This window comes from Pleurodeles waltl, chromosome 8 (genome assembly GCF_031143425.1).
Source record: "Pleurodeles waltl isolate 20211129_DDA chromosome 8, aPleWal1.hap1.20221129, whole genome shotgun sequence".
NCBI classification, from domain to species: Eukaryota; Metazoa; Chordata; class Amphibia; order Caudata; family Salamandridae; genus Pleurodeles; species Pleurodeles waltl.
The window spans coordinates 523774841-523794948 of NC_090447.1; the positions used below are offsets into that span (position 1 = coordinate 523774841).

Genomic DNA, 20108 nt, shown 5'->3' on the forward strand with positions numbered 1-20108 from the left:
TGAGTGCAATGCCTACAAACCACTGCCTGTGGCATAAATAAGTCACCCCTGTAGCAGGCCTCACAGCTTTAAGGCAGGGTGCACTATATCACAGGTGAGGGCATAGCTGCACAAGCAATATGTCCCATATAGGCCCTAATTATGTCCTTGGCAGTAAAAACAGCCTACCGCCGCAGTGACGGCTGCCAAAAGACAGTCACCGCGGCTACCATCCGTCCGCCATATTATGAGCACTGCCAGACTTCCGACACAAGAAGGGCGGAAATCCAGCAGTCATCATACTGGCAGATGGTGGTAAGGTAGTGCCACGCCAGTTGAACGCCACCAGCCATATCATGACCTGTGATACACCTGGTGGTGTTCTGCTGGCGGGTGCTGCTGGCGGTAGCAGCGCCCCTTCCCGTTTCCTGCCGGAAGACCACCTGGAAGAAGGTAAGTTGGCCTTCCGACAGGGGAGATGGGTGGAGGGTGTTGTGTGTATGTGTGTGGGGTTGTGTGCATGAATGTGTGAGTGTGTGTAGTGTTGTTTGCGTGGGTGTATGCATGTGTGTGAATGCGTGTAAGAATGGTAATGTGAGTGCATGTCTGCATGTAAGTGTGAATGTGTGTACAAATGTGTGCGAGCATGACTGGATGTATGCGTGTATGAATCCGTGTATGCCAGTGTGAGTGAGTGGGTGTATGCGTGGTGCGTGTCTGCGGGTGTGTGCGTGTATGGGGGGGTGAGAGGATCAGAAGGGGAGGAGGATGAAGGGGGGTGAGGGGCATCTGGGGAGGGTTGCGAGAGTGGGGGAGCCGCCTACTGGTGACAGGGAAGGAATTCCCTGTCACCGGTAGGGCCTACCGCCATGGTTTTCCTGCGTTGCTAATGCTACGAAAACCTTGGTGGTAGGCTGGCTCAAAATGCCGCCGGCAGTACTAAAGCGGCCGCCGGGCTGGAGATTGACATCTCCGACCCGGTGGCTGCTTCTGCCATGGCGGTCTGAGTAGAGAAGTGGCGGGTTGGCTGCAGCCAACCCGCCATTTTCATAATGTGGCGGTGTGTACTGCCAGCCTGTTGGTTGTACAGCCGTCACATTACCACTCACCGCCGGAGTCATAATGACGCCCGTAGTGACTAAGTCCATTCTTAGACATTGTAAATCTAGTGTGGCCATATTGAGTACATGGGCCAGGAGTTTGTCATTACAAACTCCACAGCTCCATGATGGCCTCACTGAAGACTGGGAAGTTTGGTATCGAATTTCTCATCTCAATAAACCCACACCAATGCTAGTGTTGGATTTATTGAGAAATGCACACAGAGGTCATCTTAGAGATGCCCCCTGTATTTCACCCAATCCTCTAGTGTAGGGCTGACCGGTCTGTGCCAGTCTGGCACTAACAGACGAGATTCTGACCCCATGGGGTCAGAGGCCTTGTGCTCTCTGGGGTCAGGAACAAAGCCTGCTCTGGATGGAGGTGCTTCACACCTCCCCCCTGCAGGACCTGCAACACTTGGCGGTGAGCCTCCTGTTACACTGCCCCAGGGCACTCCAGCTAGTGGAGATGCCCACCTCCTGGACGAGGCACCACTTTTGGCAGCAGGTCCGTCGGGAAAATTAGGAAACACCTGGAGGAGTGTTCACCCCAGCTAGGGCAACCCCTAGGGTGCACAGAGCTGAGGTGAACCCCACCTGCCAGAATCCTCCATCTTGCTTTGGAGGGTGTTAGCCAATAGGGTTAGGAATGTGCCCCCTCCCCATAGGGAGTGGGCACAGGATGGATGTAGCCACCCTCAGGGACAGTAGGCATTGGCTTCTGCCCTCTGCCCCTGTAATGCCCCTAAATCTAGTATTTAGGGGCACCAATGAACCTTGCTCTTCAGATTCCTGACGATCTGAAAAGAAGAAGAAGGACTGAAGAGCTGCACCAGCAGAGAAGACGCCAGATGACAACTGACTTGGCCACAGCCCTACTGGCCTGTCCGCAGCTTCAAGAACCTTGCTAAAAGAAGACGACTTATCCTGCAGGACCATCATCCTCTCCAAACTCCCAGAAGACTGCCTGACTTCCCAAGGACCAAGATCTCCAGAGGGCAACAGCCCTGTCCACAAAAAAACCTCCAAGGAGGACTCCAGAGCCTCCCCGGATCTGCGAGTCCTGCCCACTCTGCACCGGGCACCCACGGCCCATGTCCAGGTGGCCCACCAGTCCAGAGAAGGTCCTTAAGTGATTCCGACCTTGAGTCCATCGTGGGTTGACCCCTTCTGAGCAACATGACAATGCCTGCTGCTTAAATCCAGAGGGCCCCCCTGACTGCGACCGACTCCTGTAAAGATTTCCTGACACCCAAAGGTACCTCTGCCCCGCGGGCCCCTGGCCTTGGAGAACCCAACCGATGGTCCAGCAACATCCAGTGGGCTCTCTACTTACCTGTGCAGCAGTTGGTTTTCTTCAGTCAATTCCCTGGACAACACCTGCAGCATCTTGGTGGCCCCCCAGGTTCCCTCAATGAAAAGCACTGAGCGCCCAACGCTGTGTTCCCACCCTGCACCCAGCCACCACTATGCCACTGAAGGTGTGTGTTTGGTGCTGACCTGTCGCCACCCTGGACCTGATCTAAAGTCCCCAGGTTTGTGCCTGAAGAAGCTGAAGCTGTTTCTTTCTGAGCGCACCCTGTCTCCATAGGATTCCATTGGACACCTGAAACCAACTTTGATCTCTGCAACCAGCTAGCCCTGTGTTGTTGATGGTGCACAGTTGGTGTCTTTCTAAACTTTGCCCTGTGGACACCGTAACCCCCAAAGACTGGGATCGTAAGTCAAGTACTTACCTGTGAATTGTGTTGTTACTTTTCCTCCCCTAGGACTGCATTGCTTATACAAATTTCACTGTGTCCACTATTGAAATTGAAAAAAGTATTACTTACCAGTAAACTCTTATCTTTGAATTCTAAAAACAGTGCATTTGATCCTTGAAAGTGATACATTCTTGAAACTGTACTTACCTGCAACAAAGATCCTTTTGGTTCTAGAAATAAAGTAACAAAGTATATTTTTGATACATAAAACAATTGGCCTGCAGTTAGTCATTGAGAGTGTGTCTCATTTCTTGACAGTGTGTGTACAAAGAGTCAGCAGCTTTTGACACTATTTCACCTACCATCCTGCTTAATCGTTTGTTCCAGGTCGGAGTGAGAGGGAAGGCTTGGAAATTACTCTGCTCCTTTCTCACGGATGGAACGATCACAGTGGCTTGTGGAGACCATCGGGCCTCCCCTTTCCATCTTCTGTGTGGAGTTCTGCAGGGGTCCTTCCTCAGTCCAACGCTTTTTAATGTATATATGGCGCCCCTGGCGAACCTGGTTCGCCCTTTTGGCTTCCAGATTGTCTCCTACGCAGATGACACGCAGGTGATTGTGCCAGTTTCACGTAATTGGGAGGACACAAAGGAGAAATTCCAATGCGGCATGACAGCAATTAACAATTGGATGGCCAGCAATTGGCTAAAACTTAACGTGGACAAGACGGTGATTATGTGTTTTGGGGGCAATAACTCCCCTTGGGACAATAGTTTGTGGCCCCCGGCTTGTGGGGGTTGTCCGTCACCCGTGCCCTCCGCTAAAAACCTAGGCATTATTTTTGACGACACCCTCTCTTTTAAGCTACAGATTAATCATACAGTCAAGATCTGCTTTTGGATATTAAAAACACAATTTTTTTTTTTACATCTTTTAGAGGATGATTTAAGGCGGCCGGTTGTGCTGGCGTTAGTCACCTCAAGACTTGACTACTGTAATGCGTTGCTGCTCAATGCGAATAAATCATCTTTAGACAAATTACAGTCTATTCAGAACACGGCAGCACGCTTAACTTTGAATCTCCCTCAGTCTATATCTGCTAGCAGATGTTTGACATCCCTAAATTGGTTACCGATTAAGAAGAGGATTATTTTGAAAACACTCTGTCTTACTCACAAAGCATTACAGTCGGAGGGTTGTGACTATTTGAAGTCCACTCTGCAATTTTATCAACCGACGAGACATCTGAGATCCTCTTTCAAATATATGATCAAGGTGCCTCGCTGCAACAAGGCTAGGTGGGGAGACCGTGCTTTTACGGTGGAAGCGGCTAGGCTCTGGAATGCCCTGCCTCTTACGCTCCGTCAAATGGCAACTCATTTTTCCTTAAGGAAAAGCCTTAAAACCTGGCTTTTTGTAAATTAGGTATTCTTGTGGGTGGCTTGTGCTCTTTCCCTCTGTCCTCGGTTTGATTATCGCTTCAATGCTTTCGCCGGAATGCGCTCTATAAATGAACCAATACAATACAATACAATACAACAAATGCTTTGCACTACCCTCCGATAAGCCTAACTGCTCGACCACACTTCGACAAAAGAGAACATTAGTATTATCAACTTTAGCCTCGGTAAAGCCTCTCTGGATCCACTAGACTCTGTGCACACTATACCTTACTTTCGTATAGCATATACATAGCCAGCTTCCTACACTCTGTACTTAGTTTTGCAAAGGTTGTGGGGTAGTTATGTGATGGAGTACCTACTGAAACCAACTGTCCATGTATTCCTCAATATACTCAGGTTTCAGAGACTCTTATTCCTGAAAGCATGCGCAACAGGAAGTCAGGCATTGAAAATGACATAGGACTAGACAAAATGAAGTAGATAACAATGTGGAGTCATGAAGAAGGGACTGGGTGAGGAAGGAGAAAAGCAGGAGAGAGAATAGAGTCAGCGTTTGAGGCAGTAAGAGACACAGTATGACAAATATGAGGAAGATGCTGAGAGGGGTAACATCACTGGTTTTACTACAAAAGATGACATTGTGTCTAAAGTCTACCCTGGTTAGGCAGCTGCAGGGGAGAGCTAGGCTCTGTGTCCTAAAACCTCACATTCCTGAGTCCAGACCATAGCCTAAGGGTCAGAAGTAAGACCTCCAAGACGGATACTACGCCAAATATCTTTGAACTTAAACAAATGAACCTGGTTTTCCCATAATTCTAGGGTCAGGACTTTCTGCACTGTAATGATGCACCAGGCCTATTAGGCAGGATGAGAAACCTACAGGGGACCTGGAAGTCTGGCAATTAATTATGCATAATCTCCAATTTCCACTTAATGAATGTCCTCCTAGAGCAGTGACTCTAATTGAGAGTATATGTTCTTTGTAACTAATACCCTACAGCAGTGTTTCCCAAACTGTGGGTTGTGACCCACAGGTGGGTCGTAAGCCTGTGTTTGGTGGGTTGCAAAAGTGGAAGCAATAAATGAAGAAACCTATAAGTTCTGTATTTTTGTTGTCACATTTGCCGCTCTTCAGACACAGTGGTCAAACGTCAGGATATTTCTTCTTCTGTTTATTTTTTTTAACATAGGACTGGTGTTTACGAACTCCTATCACTTTGTAGTCAGAGAAAGAAGAGCAAAGTGAATTATGTGTCAATGTTGCTGGGGTACTGAAGTGTGAAAGGAAAAACTGTACAGTGTCATTTTTTTCGTAACACACAACAAAGTGTAAAAAACGGTAAATGAACTGTACACATTCATCAGTTAGAAGCACAAAAATGAAGAACTTTTTTTGTGATTCCAAAGTATGATGGAAACAAAGATTTTATAGGGACAGAACAACTTAGTGATGCCCAAATAATATTCACTGAAACCCGATTTCCACGCATTATCATTTGCGTGCAAAGTCGCCTTCACAGTAAAAAATTATGTCTGTGCAAATTTAGTGACTATTTCAATAAAAAATGTGCTGACTGTAAATGACAATGAGCTACCACACAATGCTTTAGTTACATTAAAACATGGCATGCCTCATGTCCATTAATTCTAGGAGAGTCTCAAAAGTTTATCGTATCAAAAAGTTGGTTAGGGGTCTAAAACATTTGGGGAGCACTGCTCTACATAACCTATATATCTGAATTAAGAAGTGGTTCTAATAACTGAAATAATTATGACCACAGCTACTCATTGATGCAATATTAGTAGGTCTCTACAAGCTGCATGCAGGGTGGGCTCTCAATGGTAGACACAGACATGATGCAAAAGTTTTAAATTGAAAAACATTAATAAAAAGGTGTTTAGAAAATAAAAGAATGCACCCAGTCCGTAAGGGCTGTGCCAATATTGAGACGCATAAATGATCATGAGCACAAAGAAAATAGAATTATGGGCTACAAAAAAAAACTTGACAAGCTTTTTATACAGGCTTGTCTTTTATACTAGGAAAAGTCGCAGCTACCGGTCGACAGAAGCAAACTGCACTTTGCTTTAGCCACTGTTGCTTCCTGGTAGTGAAAATGCACAAATATGCATCCACTGGCAGAGAGTTTGCAGCATGATCACCAATACACTTAGCCCACACAATGTCTGCCTCACTGTGGCACCAATTATGTTTGGTCTTTATCATTTGAAAGGGATGGAGTAACACTCCTGGACTGACAAAAACAATACCAGTCTGTCTTTTGTGCATTAAATGTCATAGGAAGCTAACGGTTATAACTTTTAAACAACTGTCACAGTAGATAAAAGAGGATAAAAATACTATTTTTGTAAATTATGTGTCACATGTTAACACTAGCAACACAACAGGATGATGGACAGAGTGTTGAAACTTTTCAACTACTCACCCCCAGTCACAGATCTTTGTTTAATCCATCGTTCTTTTGATCACTATGCCACCCGAGTTTGGACCCAGCCATATGCAAATCAGTCTTGACCCTGTTCCACTTGGGAACGGTCCAGGCTGAACTGCCAGGCCAGGTCCTCCCTGGACCGGAAACAAGCATCCTGGGACCGGTTTCAGGGTATCACCCTTCATCAGCCAGGCTAGCTTGAATCCAGTGGCACAGTGAGCAAGGGACCCACGCCTGGGCATACCCTTCCCACTTAGGGAAACTTAAGCAACACAAAAGGATGATGGACGGAGTGTTGAAACATTTCAACTACTTGCCCCCAGTCACAGATCTGGGTTTGATCCATCGTTCTTTTGCTCACTATGCCACTTGTGTTGCTAAAGTTGCCCTACATGTTAACACTACACTGCTCCCTGGGTCATTTACTTTGTTGGCAATAGACAATGCAAGTGTACACATGGGAAAACTAGATTATAACAAGCACTGGCAAAGATAATAGAATTGAAACACACTGGAAGGTTAACAAAACCAAAAAGAAACAAATGTTTGTTAACGTGCAGATCAATTACAAATATCATTGCTTTGTGTAATGATGAAAAATTAACTATTTGTGGGAAGAAAGTGCACTTGTGTATTCAAATGGATTGGGAGCAATATGGCCATGCAGCTGATAGGTAGAAGAAGAAACTAAAATACTGATGTGGGCTGATCGAATGTGTGAATAACAATGTCTCAATCCAATGGCTAAAGTTTTCTGAGCTAAAGAAGCCAATGGCTGAAGAAAGCTGCACCAAAGACAATCAGAAAATACATAGAATACAATATGTTCCCTGAGAATGGGGCAAGTCAAGGACTTTTACTAATTCCTTATGCAACTTTTAACACAGTACTATGCCCTTTGCCTAGTGATTAGGGATAGTCTATATGACTGGTATTGGTGGAATGTTTGAACTGTGATAATGTATGTCAAATGTTCTGTCTGATGTGCTTTTGGGTATCTTGCTGGCATGTGCTGTTGGAAACATGATAATCTATTGTTGGACCTGGCCCTTTTTGCAGGGTCATCCCCAAACCTTTTGCCTCCTTCCTCCTATTTTTGTCTGACCAGTTTTTGTTGGCTTTAGGGCTGTGGGCACTTTGTCACTGCTAACCAGTGCTGAAGTGCATATCCTATCTGTCTAAGTTGTATTGGTGGTTGGTTTATCCATGACTGGCATATTTGATTAACTGGTAAGTCCCTAGTAAAGTGCACTATGTGTGTCCAGGGCTTGTAAATCAAATTCTGCCAATGAGCCTGCAACACTGATTGTGCCACCCACATGAGTAGCCCTGTAAACATGTCTCCGACCTGTCACTGCAGTGTCTGTGTGTGCAGTTTTGCACTGCCAATTCGACCTGGCCAGTATACCCACTTGCCAGGCCTAAACCCTTCCTTTTAATATTTCTACGTCACCCATAAGGTAGGCCCTAGGTAGCCCTATGGGCGGGGTGCAGTGTATTTAAAAGGTAGGACATGTAGTGCTGTGTTTTACGTGTCTTGATAGTGAAATACTGCTGAATTCAGGTTTCACTGTTGCAAGGCCTATCTCTCCCATAGGTTAACATTGGGATTGCCTTTAAATATCTTTTAACTGCAGTTTACGATTGGCAGCAGATAGGGAGTTTGTGGTCTCTCAACTCACAATTTAAAAATACATATTCTGGTAAAGTTGGTTTTTAGATTGTAAGTTTGAAAATGCCACTTTTAAAAAGTGGGCATTTTCTTGCTTAACCATTCTGTGCCTCTGCTTGGCTGCTGAATACATATCTGGGTCAGACTGACAGTTGAGCTGTTTGTGAATTCACTGTAGACAGTGACGATGACACAAAGAGAGCTGAGGCATGCCCTGCATATCCTGATGAGTCTTCCTGGGCTGGAGTGGGAGGGAGGAGCACTTGAAAGGGCTGTGCCAGTCATCCCACATTAGTCTCTAACTCCATGGTGTGAGTCTGGGCCAGGGTAAGGAAGAGGCAGGGTCTTCTGCACTACAATGACTTTCCTTTGAAGTTTGCCTAATTCAAAGGCAGAAATGAGTATAAGTATTAGACTGCTGACCCCACAACTTCAGATTACTTCTGGATCAGGATGAACCTCTGCCAAGATGAAAAGCTTGATGCTTGAGGAGGACCTGCCATTCTGCCAGTTGCCTTGCTGTGCTGGCCTGTTGCTTCTGCCTAAGAGCGAAAGAATCGATCGAAGGTGTGATTGACAATGTCTCAATCCAATGGCTAAAGGTTTCTGAGCTAAAGAAGCCAAGGGCTGTAGAAAGCTGCACCAAAGCCCATCAGAGAATACATATAGGACCTGCCATTCTGCCTGTTGCCTTGCTGTGGTGGCCTGCTGCTTCTGCCTAATAGTGAAAAGACTGGACTTTGCTTTCTGAAATCCTGGTTGTGAAGTTTCTCCAAAGGCTTGGACTGAGCTTGCCTCCTGTTAAGAAGTCTGAGGGACAGCAAAGACTTCACCTACCAGCCTCTGGGTTCACTTGCTGTGGATCCTAACTCACCATTTGGTACCTATTCCGGCCTCTAGGCCCCTGGGAGTGAAAGCTGGCTTAAAAAGCAAGAAAAAACACGACTCCAGACGGCGACGCTGCCCAAGAGGTCCCCCCACCATGTCTTGGCCTGCCGGATTCATCGACTCTGCTGTAGCGTAAGGAACCGACGCTTCGCACCGACACCACAACACCTCCCCAGCTCTGCAGTAAGGAACCGAAGCCTCACCTCCTTGTCTCTGAGATAAGCTTGACTGCTTGTGCCATTCTACCAAGGCGGTGAGCAGGGGTCTTCCTAGGTGTGTATCTCTCTTACCTTGACTAGAGTGAGGGTCCCTGCCTGGACAGGGTGCAAAATGACTGCCAACCAGAGACCCCATTTCTAACCCTTATTCTGTAGCATATCAATAGTGTGTCTAATGTATGTTGGATGTTCTGATATGTGTATGTATGGGGGGATAGAGTCATTTCAGGTTGACAAATATTTATGATTTCTGTTAATGAATTTATCTACATAGCTCAAATCTAGCTAGAACAGATTATATAGCACGGTTCATGTAAATGGTAAACACCCCTTACATAGAATAGAATAGAATGGGTGGCCAGACTGTGTCAAACAGATTTGGTGTAAGAAGGCATATGTGGAATGGTGATGTTTAGTGGGTAAGAAAGGCAGAATGTTGGGGGCATTATCCATGCTGTTACTCCATGTCTCACTTGAGTTGTTGGACGGGTTTGGTGTGATTCTGTTTGAAGAGGAGGTTATTTCAGTGTAAGGTATATACTGTGAACGTAGTGTATATTGTCATGTGGTACTGTGCATCTAATATGAGTGAGGTGGCATGTTTTGGGGTGTGCTATGGTAGGGGATAGCTTTGTACAAAGATGATCATGGTGGAGGTGTGTCACTGGATTTTGATGCAAGTGGTTTGCTCCTCTATGGTAGCCAGTGTTCAGTGAGGTAGGTGTAGTATCCTTTCTGTAATTCAATCTTGAATAGCATCTACCACATGTTTTTCTCTTCCTCATGCTTGAGGTGGGCAAACTTAGGTTGCAGTTTCACCCAGGGGATGGTCTTTCGTGGTTGGCAATGTAAACTGACCATACCTAGCCACATAATCCATCATCTGCTGTATAATCTGCAGATTTTAACAAAAATGTGTTTTTATCTCAAACGGATCAAAAGGTACTAAATATGTTGCAACATATATTCATGTGTAGTGGAAAGCTTGTCACAAAGATTAACTAGTCATCTTTCAGTTGCTTATTTCTCTATTTGGTTGTTCAACTGGAACTAATGAGGTGAAATCTTTGACCAGTAATTATTACCATGTGCAAAAATTACAAAATAATGAAGTAATACTATTAAAAAATATGCTGCATTATGCCGCATAATTTGTCTTCTCTTGACGCATAATTTGGTGCATCCCTGCAGCATAATTCCAGTGGCCCTGAATTTAAAATGAGCTGCTCTGCAGATGAAATCACAAAAAGTCAGACAAAGCCAAAAACGTCTGCCCCGTGCTAGTTTATCTTACTAAAGGACCCTCTACAGACATTTCTGCAGATCACCTTATACGTCAAACACGCAAGTTCTCAAGTTCATGGAGTTCGCATCATTCAGTGGTCAGTGCTGGAAACAGAGTGAAGTCAGGTTTTTTTTTACAATTCGCTGTACGCAGTTCCCTGGGAACTGGGTAAGGTGAACCTTGAGAGCTTTGAACTGCGGATGCTGGCCAGAGATTTCGCCTGCAGCTCACTGTTAATCGTCACATAAGGCGGGTGCAAATCCTGAAGAAAAGCTGAATTTGTTCCAGGATTCGTATCTGCACGTGCAGAATGAAAAGACAATTTCGCACATCACTGGCCATGATAGCAGTGAAATTATGTAAAATAAGGTGCACTTTATTATTGAGAAAAATGAGTGTATTTGATATATATGAAGTCAAATGAGATTAATTTCATGGACGTATTTATTCTTTCGGACCAGCACAGTTAGGAGAATAGAAAAGGTGTACACCTTTTAGTCACAAACTGTGAATATAAGTTTGAGATTTTATGCCTTCGTATGCAAAGAGCTGAAATCTATTAAAGTGTTTTTGTTGCAACACAGATGTCGGCTTACATGTCTTCAGCAAACATGACAGTGGCGCACCAGTTAGGTCTGCAGTGTATGTTAATGCAAAAATATGGAAACCTAAGGGTGCACTTTGTAATAATAATTGATTGGGCATGTTTTCATTGTACCTTCCCCCTCTTCCTGCACGCGCCACATTCGCAGCATTGACATTATGTATGTATAATAGATTTTTCGGCAGGGGCAGCAGTCACGTGCTGGTTTCTGCACGGCTGCTGCGTGGATATCCGACCCACAGGCCGCAGGCACGTACACGGCAGGTAGCTGCAGAGTGTATTTCACACATCCGGGTAATAATTCGAATTCCGGGCACGAGCCAGCGTCCTTGCTCGCTGCGCTGCAGGGTGTTATGTTTTCAGCTTTCTGCTCTTGTGTTCTAGGCAGTTACCTGGGTGTACAAATATTTCTGGCAGAAGCCTATTTACATAAAGAGGTCGGCACATATTTTTCACACTCCGGGTCACAGCAGAAAATACATTATTTGCCTTGTGTTTCTGCGATTACCAGGAACTGCTGAGTAAAATAAATATTGATAGATATTTGAAGCCAAACAGCTAGCTAGGTAATTTAACTTTAGTGTATAATTTACAGGTGATAATCAACATTAACATGACATTAAGAGCATGTGTATTATTATGTTGTACATGTAAGACCGTCCACTTTCTGACAATTCACCTACTCCCGCTTACATTTCAATATATATATATATATATATCCAATGTATATTTTACTGCTTTAATCTTAATTATTTGTTCCCTGATACAAGTGGGGAACCAGAATATTGTGCGTAAACACTGCGCTAGAGAGGCATCATTCTTCCGTGTGGCTATTCCAAGTTCAGGTGACTTAGAAAAAGAAAATGAAAAAAGCTACTCAATCCTGTCTCATTAATGGTGGTTACCAGAATAACAACCACTGACAAAGCCAATAGGTCTCACCTATGCAAGTGGTATTGGCTTTGCCAATGTGTTTTAGTCATTTTGTGCACCAGGGTGGCTGCTGTTCAGTATGGCTAAGAGTTTACTTACCTGATTACAAAGTTCTTGGGTTTGAAGCATATATAAAAAATAATTATTTTTCTAAATTGGTTTCGGATTTATTCTTTGAGTGTGTGTCTCAGTTATTGTCTTTGTGGGTACAACAAATGTTTAGCACTATTCTCTGATAATCTTAACTGCTCGCCCACACTACCACAAAATAGAGCATTAGTCCTATCTACGTTTCCTTCTGCAAAACCAATTGGAGATCTGTTGGACTCTCTGCACAGTGTACTTCGTTTTAGTGCACTATTCCTACACCGAGTGTATTGATTTGTTTTGAGTGTACTAAAAGATTTGTGTCCACCACATTTCAGAAGTACAATAACATGTGCTTCATTCATCCTTTTTGAATTGTGATATATTCTAAACTATGTGCACAGTTCATTTCTAGGCATTTCGATTTTGTTTTGTGCTACAAAAAACCTTTCCTTTCACCCCCTCAGATTGTCACATACACGCTCTCACCTTGAAGTCAGAGAAAGAAAAGTAAACATCAAGCTGTCTCAGAACACAGAGCCTGATAGTTGACCTCTGTCTTTGAATGGAAAGCAAATGTGACAATATAAGAACAAAATGTAAAAGCCTGTTTACAGAAACCGAGCACTTGTGGAAGAATGGAAGGAGTAACTGAGAGAGGTGGTAAACAGGCTATGCTCCCCAGGATGGACAAAGACATGCTGGAAAGCCTAAAACAAATAAAGCCAGCAAACAGAAAGCAAGCAAATGTAAATTACAAACCACAAAGCCAATAGTAAGCAACAGGTGGAATGCATTCCTAGGTCAGCTTCTGAAAGTCCCCAAGAAGTCTTTAGCAACAAGACAGCTGGGCTATCTGGTAGGTTTCGACCAAAAAAAGAGCACAGAATGCTATTGGTTACAACGACTGGAATGACTGAAGTTAAGATTCCGGTTTGGGGTCAATTTAGAACTTTGGGTGTATACAAACAAAAAAGCGACACCGTTTTATTCTTTGTAAAGCTGAAGGTTATATGATAGGGCATTATTTCACACAGATGTGCTCTACAGGACCAGGGTCTGACTGTTACAGAATATAGGCCCATGCACCAAAATAAAAGGGGGCACATTTAAGAACTTGGGAGTAAAATAAAGTGGCCCACGTTAGTAAATCAAGTAACTCTGGACTTTTTAAGACATGCTGCCTGGGTGGTCTGTGAAGAGTGGCAAACCATAGGTATTGGTGGTGGGTGTTAGCAATGTGAGTGGTATATTGAAAAACAGCTGTGAAATCCACCATGTTTGGATCCCAAACAAAAAAATAAAAACATTGACTCCTCCCTGCTTGTCTACCCACAAAATGTGATTGGCCCATCCAAGCTACAAGGGATGAGAGAAGAGCATACACAGCCTACACAGACTGCTGCCACCTACTCTTTATTTAAAGATGTGTACAATACCAGCCCACACACTGCCACAAAACAAGCTCCCCACATCACAAAACATGTCCACACAGTCACAAAGCAGGCCCACACACTGATCTGTCAGACTAGTCCATCTGGCACTGTCAGATTGCCATATTGGTCAGTCTGACCCAGCACAGGACATGCATTGGCCGTTCCGAGCATAAACCCTTCAGGCTGTTGTGCTCTAAAACTGAAAGATTTACTAATGTAATGCACTGTGGAGGGTCAAGTTCAGAAGAGACTGATATACAACGTAAGGTGCACAACAATGAACATACGGTGTAACTTTTGACAAGTGTAAAGTTATAAATGTGCATGGTTGTAATTTACACCTGTCTGGCTAATTCTGAACACGTTCTGATTTGTACACAATTAACTTACATATGTGATAACTAACATAGTTGCATCATGAAATTCATGAAAAAAGGTTGCCTTCTACTATTTACCCAAACATATTTGTATGCTTTCTATATTGTAAACAATACAAATTTTTGTGGTTGAGAAATTAGAATGATCCCGCATTATATTCATTTTTTCTCAAGACCCTTTCCTTTATCTGGGGCAGTCTGTGAGCTACTACTATGGGTGTAAACATTTCTGGCTTGGTATTCGAAGAAAGTGCTTAATTTGTGCTTGTTGTTTCCATAAGGAGCACCAGCACTTATCTTTGAGGGTCGAGGCTTAATTTTCTGCCTCAAGGATTTATTGCGACCAAAAGACACATTTGGGAAAGACGGAGGAAGAGATAAATGAAAAAGCGTCACAAAGGGAGAGACCAGAAAGCGGAAGGAGTGAGCTGAAGGGGCAGGGAGGGGCTGTAAATGGATTGAAGAGGCCCAAGATGGCTTCAGGATTACGCTGTCTCAGTATTCTGTGATCCCACATTTAATTGCAGTAGTCGCATGTTTCAGCGGTGAGGTTTGGGCACCGGCACGTTTTTATTTACAAATTAAGCACTGCTCAAAGATCGATAAAGCTGACAAACTGCACAGTCAGCAAAGTATTCCAAGATTCTCAACTTCAATTGCAGGGAATGTATGGTGTAAAAAATGTTCTGCAAGATCATTTTCTCACAAAAATGGCTCTAAAATTCACTAGAATTCATAAGCTAAAAATATTTTTTTCTGAGTTCACTTCCATAAACCTACTTTAATGTTTCCACCAGATATTTTTTTCTTTTTCGTATTTTGCTAAAATTCAAAAAGGTTGAGAAGATTAAAACAAATCTATTAATCCTTGGCATTTTTCCACACCCCTAGAGACTGGTTCACTTACCTCGGTATAACTAATATGTTTTGACAAATATTTAAAAATTTTAGTACAAGCATTTCTGAAACGCTACTAAGTTAAGATTGAGAGTGAATTTCAACCAAACACTAGTGTAATTTATGCGAAATGTTACAAGCAAAGGCTACTCATGAGGCAATAAACGGTGCAGTCAAGCAAATACACCTGGGGCGGCTCCTCTGCTATGGCAGAGAAGCACCCCCCCCCCTCCGCCAGGAGGAGGAGCTGCAAACCTTTAAAAATAAAACAATAGTAAACAATGTTTATTATCGTTTTATTTTAAAGGGGAGGGCCCATGGGTGTGACAAGTACTGAGGGGAGTGCATAGAGCACTCCCCTCAGTGCGCATGAATGTTTGGCCAGCCATCTCGGGCCAGCCAAACACACATGCGCCCAAGGGCTCTCTCCAAACCGGGACTATGTTGCCAAGTTGGAGAGAGCAAGCCCAGGCTCCCAGTCTGCGTTGGAGCTCCAAGCCAGGTCACTCCGGTCAATCATAACGCTCCTTTGAGCAGCGTCATGATTGGCTGCAGGGCAGGCTGGGTGCCTGGATGTGCGACGGAGAGTAGTGGTATGGCGGCGAGGTTCAGGTTAGTTTTTTATTTTTTATATACTTTTTTTATTTTTGTTTTATTCCCCCCTCCCCCACCCCGCCACTTTTCACAGTCGCTAGCCGTGACTGATTTACACCTACTTTAGGCTATGTGGCTTAGTTATAAATTAAGCAGGCATGAATTACACAATTTAAATCAGTTAACTATTTTAAGAATAACCTTTCATGGCGCATAATCTACTGTATTGTCCTAGACAGAGTAGGCTCGTACGTCATGCATGATCGACTGGTGCAATATCAGGTATGTAATATGACATTTTTTAGGATTACTCTTAACCACCTTTCCAGTCCTTTATATTTCAAATTTTACATTGATGCTTGTTTTACGCTTACGCAGTATTATTATTTTACAGTACTTAGATACCATTTAGATAGAATATGCATTATTATACAAACATAGTCATCTGACTTAAAGAAAGAGTCAACTCTAATCTATATATTTATTCACTTTAGCTCATGTGCTCTGCTTATTTCGATTTGAATGAAGCCCTTCAATCAAAATGTCACCCTGCAAGATGTCTGCCATCAGTGGAATTTAGGGGGGTCCAAAATGAAAATATGGTCAGGCCCGGCCTTAGCAGGGCTCCCTGTAGTTACAGAGATCCAGGTTAGCCTTACCTGATGGCAACAATGTCTGAGGCAGTGTCTCTGGCAGGGTGTAGCCGTTCTTCCTGGCAACAATGAGGTGGAAGGCAGCGCAGAACTCCAACAGGTTAAGGGCGCCATCCCGGTCGACATCACTGAGCTCCCTAAAAAACACAAAAGTAACAATATCTTAGAGGGACTTGCACGAAAGAGCAATTTCAGGTATGTGGGCGATAGAGGTTCAGTAGGAATTTCCATGTTAGGGATGACCCCTACTGATCAGAGGAGCTTACTGCACACTTTAAAGACTAACAGGAGTATTCTTGTTTTAATATGCGCATTTCCAATCCAAGATAGTGCAGAAGCAATTGTCAGTCTGCAGTGAAATGATCAGCACTGGTGACTATAAATGTCTGCATTCATTTTTGTCTTTGAGGCACAATGTTCAAGCATATTGTTTTTCCTGGATTCTATCAGCCCCTTGTTTCTCCCTACCCATCTGTGATTACTTTGTTTTCCTTCTGGATGTTCACTTATAACATCTGATTTTGCTATATTCCTGTTGCTCATTTTATGATATTGCAATATTCAATCTTCCTACTTGACCTTTTGAATTTGTTTATGCATTATTTGATTTTTCCTCTTTTCAAGGTACCTGTGCACCTGGTCCTTTTCCCCCTGTATTGCAAGGCTTTGCTATATTTGTTTCCCAGCCTAGCACCCCTATATTGTCTGCAAGTATCCTGGAAGACAGTAGTGTGACAACTGGACTCGTCACAATTATCATCCTTACTCCAGAAAGAAGGAAAAGATAATGGAAGTTTGATCCGTTATTGACACATAGTTACCCACAGCTCCCCTACACACCACCTATGCACGTGTAGAACACTTCTTTGGTGGATTTAGATGGATCACTGGAGAAGATAGATGTGGGCAAATGGCAGGACCTTGCAGGCTGCACTCGGTGGGGTACATCTGCTGTGTTCGTCATCAGAGGAGCAGGGATGCTATGAAAGTGGACCCAGAGGCAGTGAAGTCCCCTTTAGCCTTCGATAAGGCTGGGCCCTGCAATGTGACCGGGAACCAGGAAGGCTGGTGGTGCTAGGAGAGGCCTGGTCTGCGAGTCGATTGGAGATCCTAAGTGTACTTGGCTGGATGTAAAACCTGGAAAATAAGGTGTTTCTTTAGGTAAACAGCACTCAGCCCTGAAGGGTGCAACATTGTGACAAAGCTCCCACCAACACATTTCTATGTGCTATGTGCTATGCCTTGTAACAGAAAATGAAAGCCAAGTCAACAGTGAAGCCCCATTTCTGTCTGTGCTGCAGAGTGCCTGGCACACCAATACAGAGCAGATGTCTCACAGATCTTCTCAAGAGGGGCTTAAAATGCACACCCTTAGGGTAAACTGTTTTGGGGAGTTCTTACGTTTGCAATTTAGCTACCAATAATTGCCGTGTTACCATGTTCACAGGCACAGACTAGGACGATGTACACCCACGTAACAAAAACACTATAGGTGGACAAATAAACCTGTCTCACAATGGTTTTAAACTATATCGTGACTACAGTATGTGTAAAGGAAACTCGTGCGACGGGGCAATTTAATGTGTATACCACATATGTGAAATGTGTGTTATGTGACGTATACTCTGCAACATGAAAATGACAAATTTAATACAATATATTAGATATAAATTGCAGGATGACGGGGTTTAAACCAGTTTTAGGCATCTATTCAACAGGCCTGATGAAAGAAGGAATGTAGAGCCAGGCAGGGAGAGAAGTCCACAAGACAAAATTATTTTTTGGCAATCTCTTGAATTCCAGAAAGTCTAATTTTATGTCTAGAGACAGATGTAGCGCTTTCCACAGGGATGAGCCTTACATACGAAAGGTCATGCCTCCAGATTTCTTGTAACTACTTGGTTGGATGGATAGTAAATTAAGACTGAAGACATTATACATCTGGTTGTAAAATACGGGACAAAAACGTTTACAGGTAGTTTGTAGTGTAGCATGGGATCACATCACTTTCCAAAAGCTCTTGTGCAATAATTACTTTTTAAAGACATCTATTACAAAACATCAGTTCCCTATAACATGTCAGACCAACAATCATTAAATTTTATCGCACAAAAACAATTTAGCTTAAAAATATGTATTTGTGATTTGGAAACACATTTTCAAAAAGTAAGATTTATTGACTTTCACTTGAAAACATTTTCTACCTAATTTGAAACATATGAATATTTTGGAATGGTAAATTGACATTTAAGGCTTCACATATAAAACAAAATATATGTGGATAAGGAAAATGCACATACAACATAATGAAAGAGACTTGGGAGTAACATACAATTATTATATGTTAATATAAACAATATAAAAACAAAAATACATATATAAAATAAGAGGTGTTTGAAGGACTTTTTCCTCCCACAAGAAAACAACATGAAATCATAGTAAAAACATAAACATGTCTGTGTAGACACACACTTATGGGAAAAGGACACACACAACATATAAAAGAGAGTTTGAGTGGTTTGGTTTTTGCTTACCACCAAACCCCCAAAAAAGAAAGGCATTTTGGAGTATAGGCATATATAGGTGTGTGCGTGTGTGAATGGAAATAGATATGTAAATAGAAAGATAGACATATAGAAAAATAAATAAAATAAAAATATGTTAATGGAAGGTCGAAATTAATGAAACAACATTTTGGTCAAAATAATACACTACAAAGAAAATAGATGGTAATGTAAAAGATGTTTTTGAAAAGTGTTTTTTGCATAAGAAAAAGGTGTTATAACATGGAAGCAACCTGGAGTTCAGCCATGTAATCAATCAACCAATCAAATATTTTTAGAGCGCACTACTCACCCATGGGGACTCAAGGCGCTGAGGGGTGTGTCCTCACAGTTCAGTTGAAGAGCCAGGTCCTGGCATCCTTTCTGAACTGAGGCAGCGATGGCGACTGTCTGAGGTGAAGAGGTAAGGTGTTCCAACATTTTGCTGTTAGGTAGGTGAAAGATCCTCCTCCAGCCGAGGACTTCTTTATGTGGGGTACGTTGGCGAGCGACTGCTGGGATGAGCGAAGAGGTCTGGAAGGGGAGTACCAGGTGATGCAGTGGTTTAGTTAGCTGGGTACAATGTTGTAGAGGGCTCTGTAGGCATGTACGACAAGTCTGAAGTTGATCCTGTTCTCAACAGTGAGCCAGTGGAGGTCTTTCAGGTGTTCTGTGATGTGTACTCAGCGGGGGATGTTCAAGATGAGTGTGGCGGTGGCGTTCTGAATTTGTTGCAGCTTGTTCAGGTTCTTCTTGGAGGTTCTGGCGTAGAGGGCGTTGCCGTAGTCAAGTCTGCTCGTGATTAGGGCGTGTGCCATGGTTTTTCGGCAGTCGGTTGGTATCCATTTGAAAATCTTCCCTAGGAGTCGGAAGGTGTGTAAGCAGGTGGATGCCACGGAGTTGGTATGTCTGGTCATGGTAAGGTTGAGTAGAAGATGATGCAGAGGTTTAGTGCATGGCCTGTGGGGGTGGGGGCCTGCCGAGTGTTGAGGGCCACAAGGAGTCATCCTGGGCTGAGGAGAAAGGTCCCAGGATGAGGATCTTGGTCTTGTCGGAGTTCAGCTTAAGGCAGCTCTCCCTCATCCAGGTGGCAACTGTGTCCATCCCGTCCTCGAAGTTCTTCTTGGCTGTTGAGGGGTTCTCAGTTAGGGAGATAATCAGCTGGGTGACATCAGCGTAGGAGAGGATGTTCATACCATAGTTCCTGACAATAGGGGTGAGCGGGGTCATGTAGATGTTGAACAGCGTGGGGCTCAACGATGATCCTTGGAGTACTCCACAGT

The 20108-nt window shown here is 43.5% G+C and overlaps 1 protein-coding gene across 5 annotated transcripts in view; it reads right to left on the minus strand.

The window, feature by feature from the left end:
• Positions 1–20108, minus strand: part of REPS2 (RALBP1 associated Eps domain containing 2) — a 636764-nt gene that overhangs the window by 221125 nt on the left and 395531 nt on the right. For all 5 annotated transcript variants that reach the window (XM_069204533.1, XM_069204534.1, XM_069204532.1 and 2 more), the window contains exon 8: positions 16289–16419. In XM_069204533.1, coding sequence (XP_069060634.1) covers positions 16289–16419 — 131 coding nt within the window. The remainder of the gene's footprint in view (positions 1–16288; positions 16420–20108) is intronic.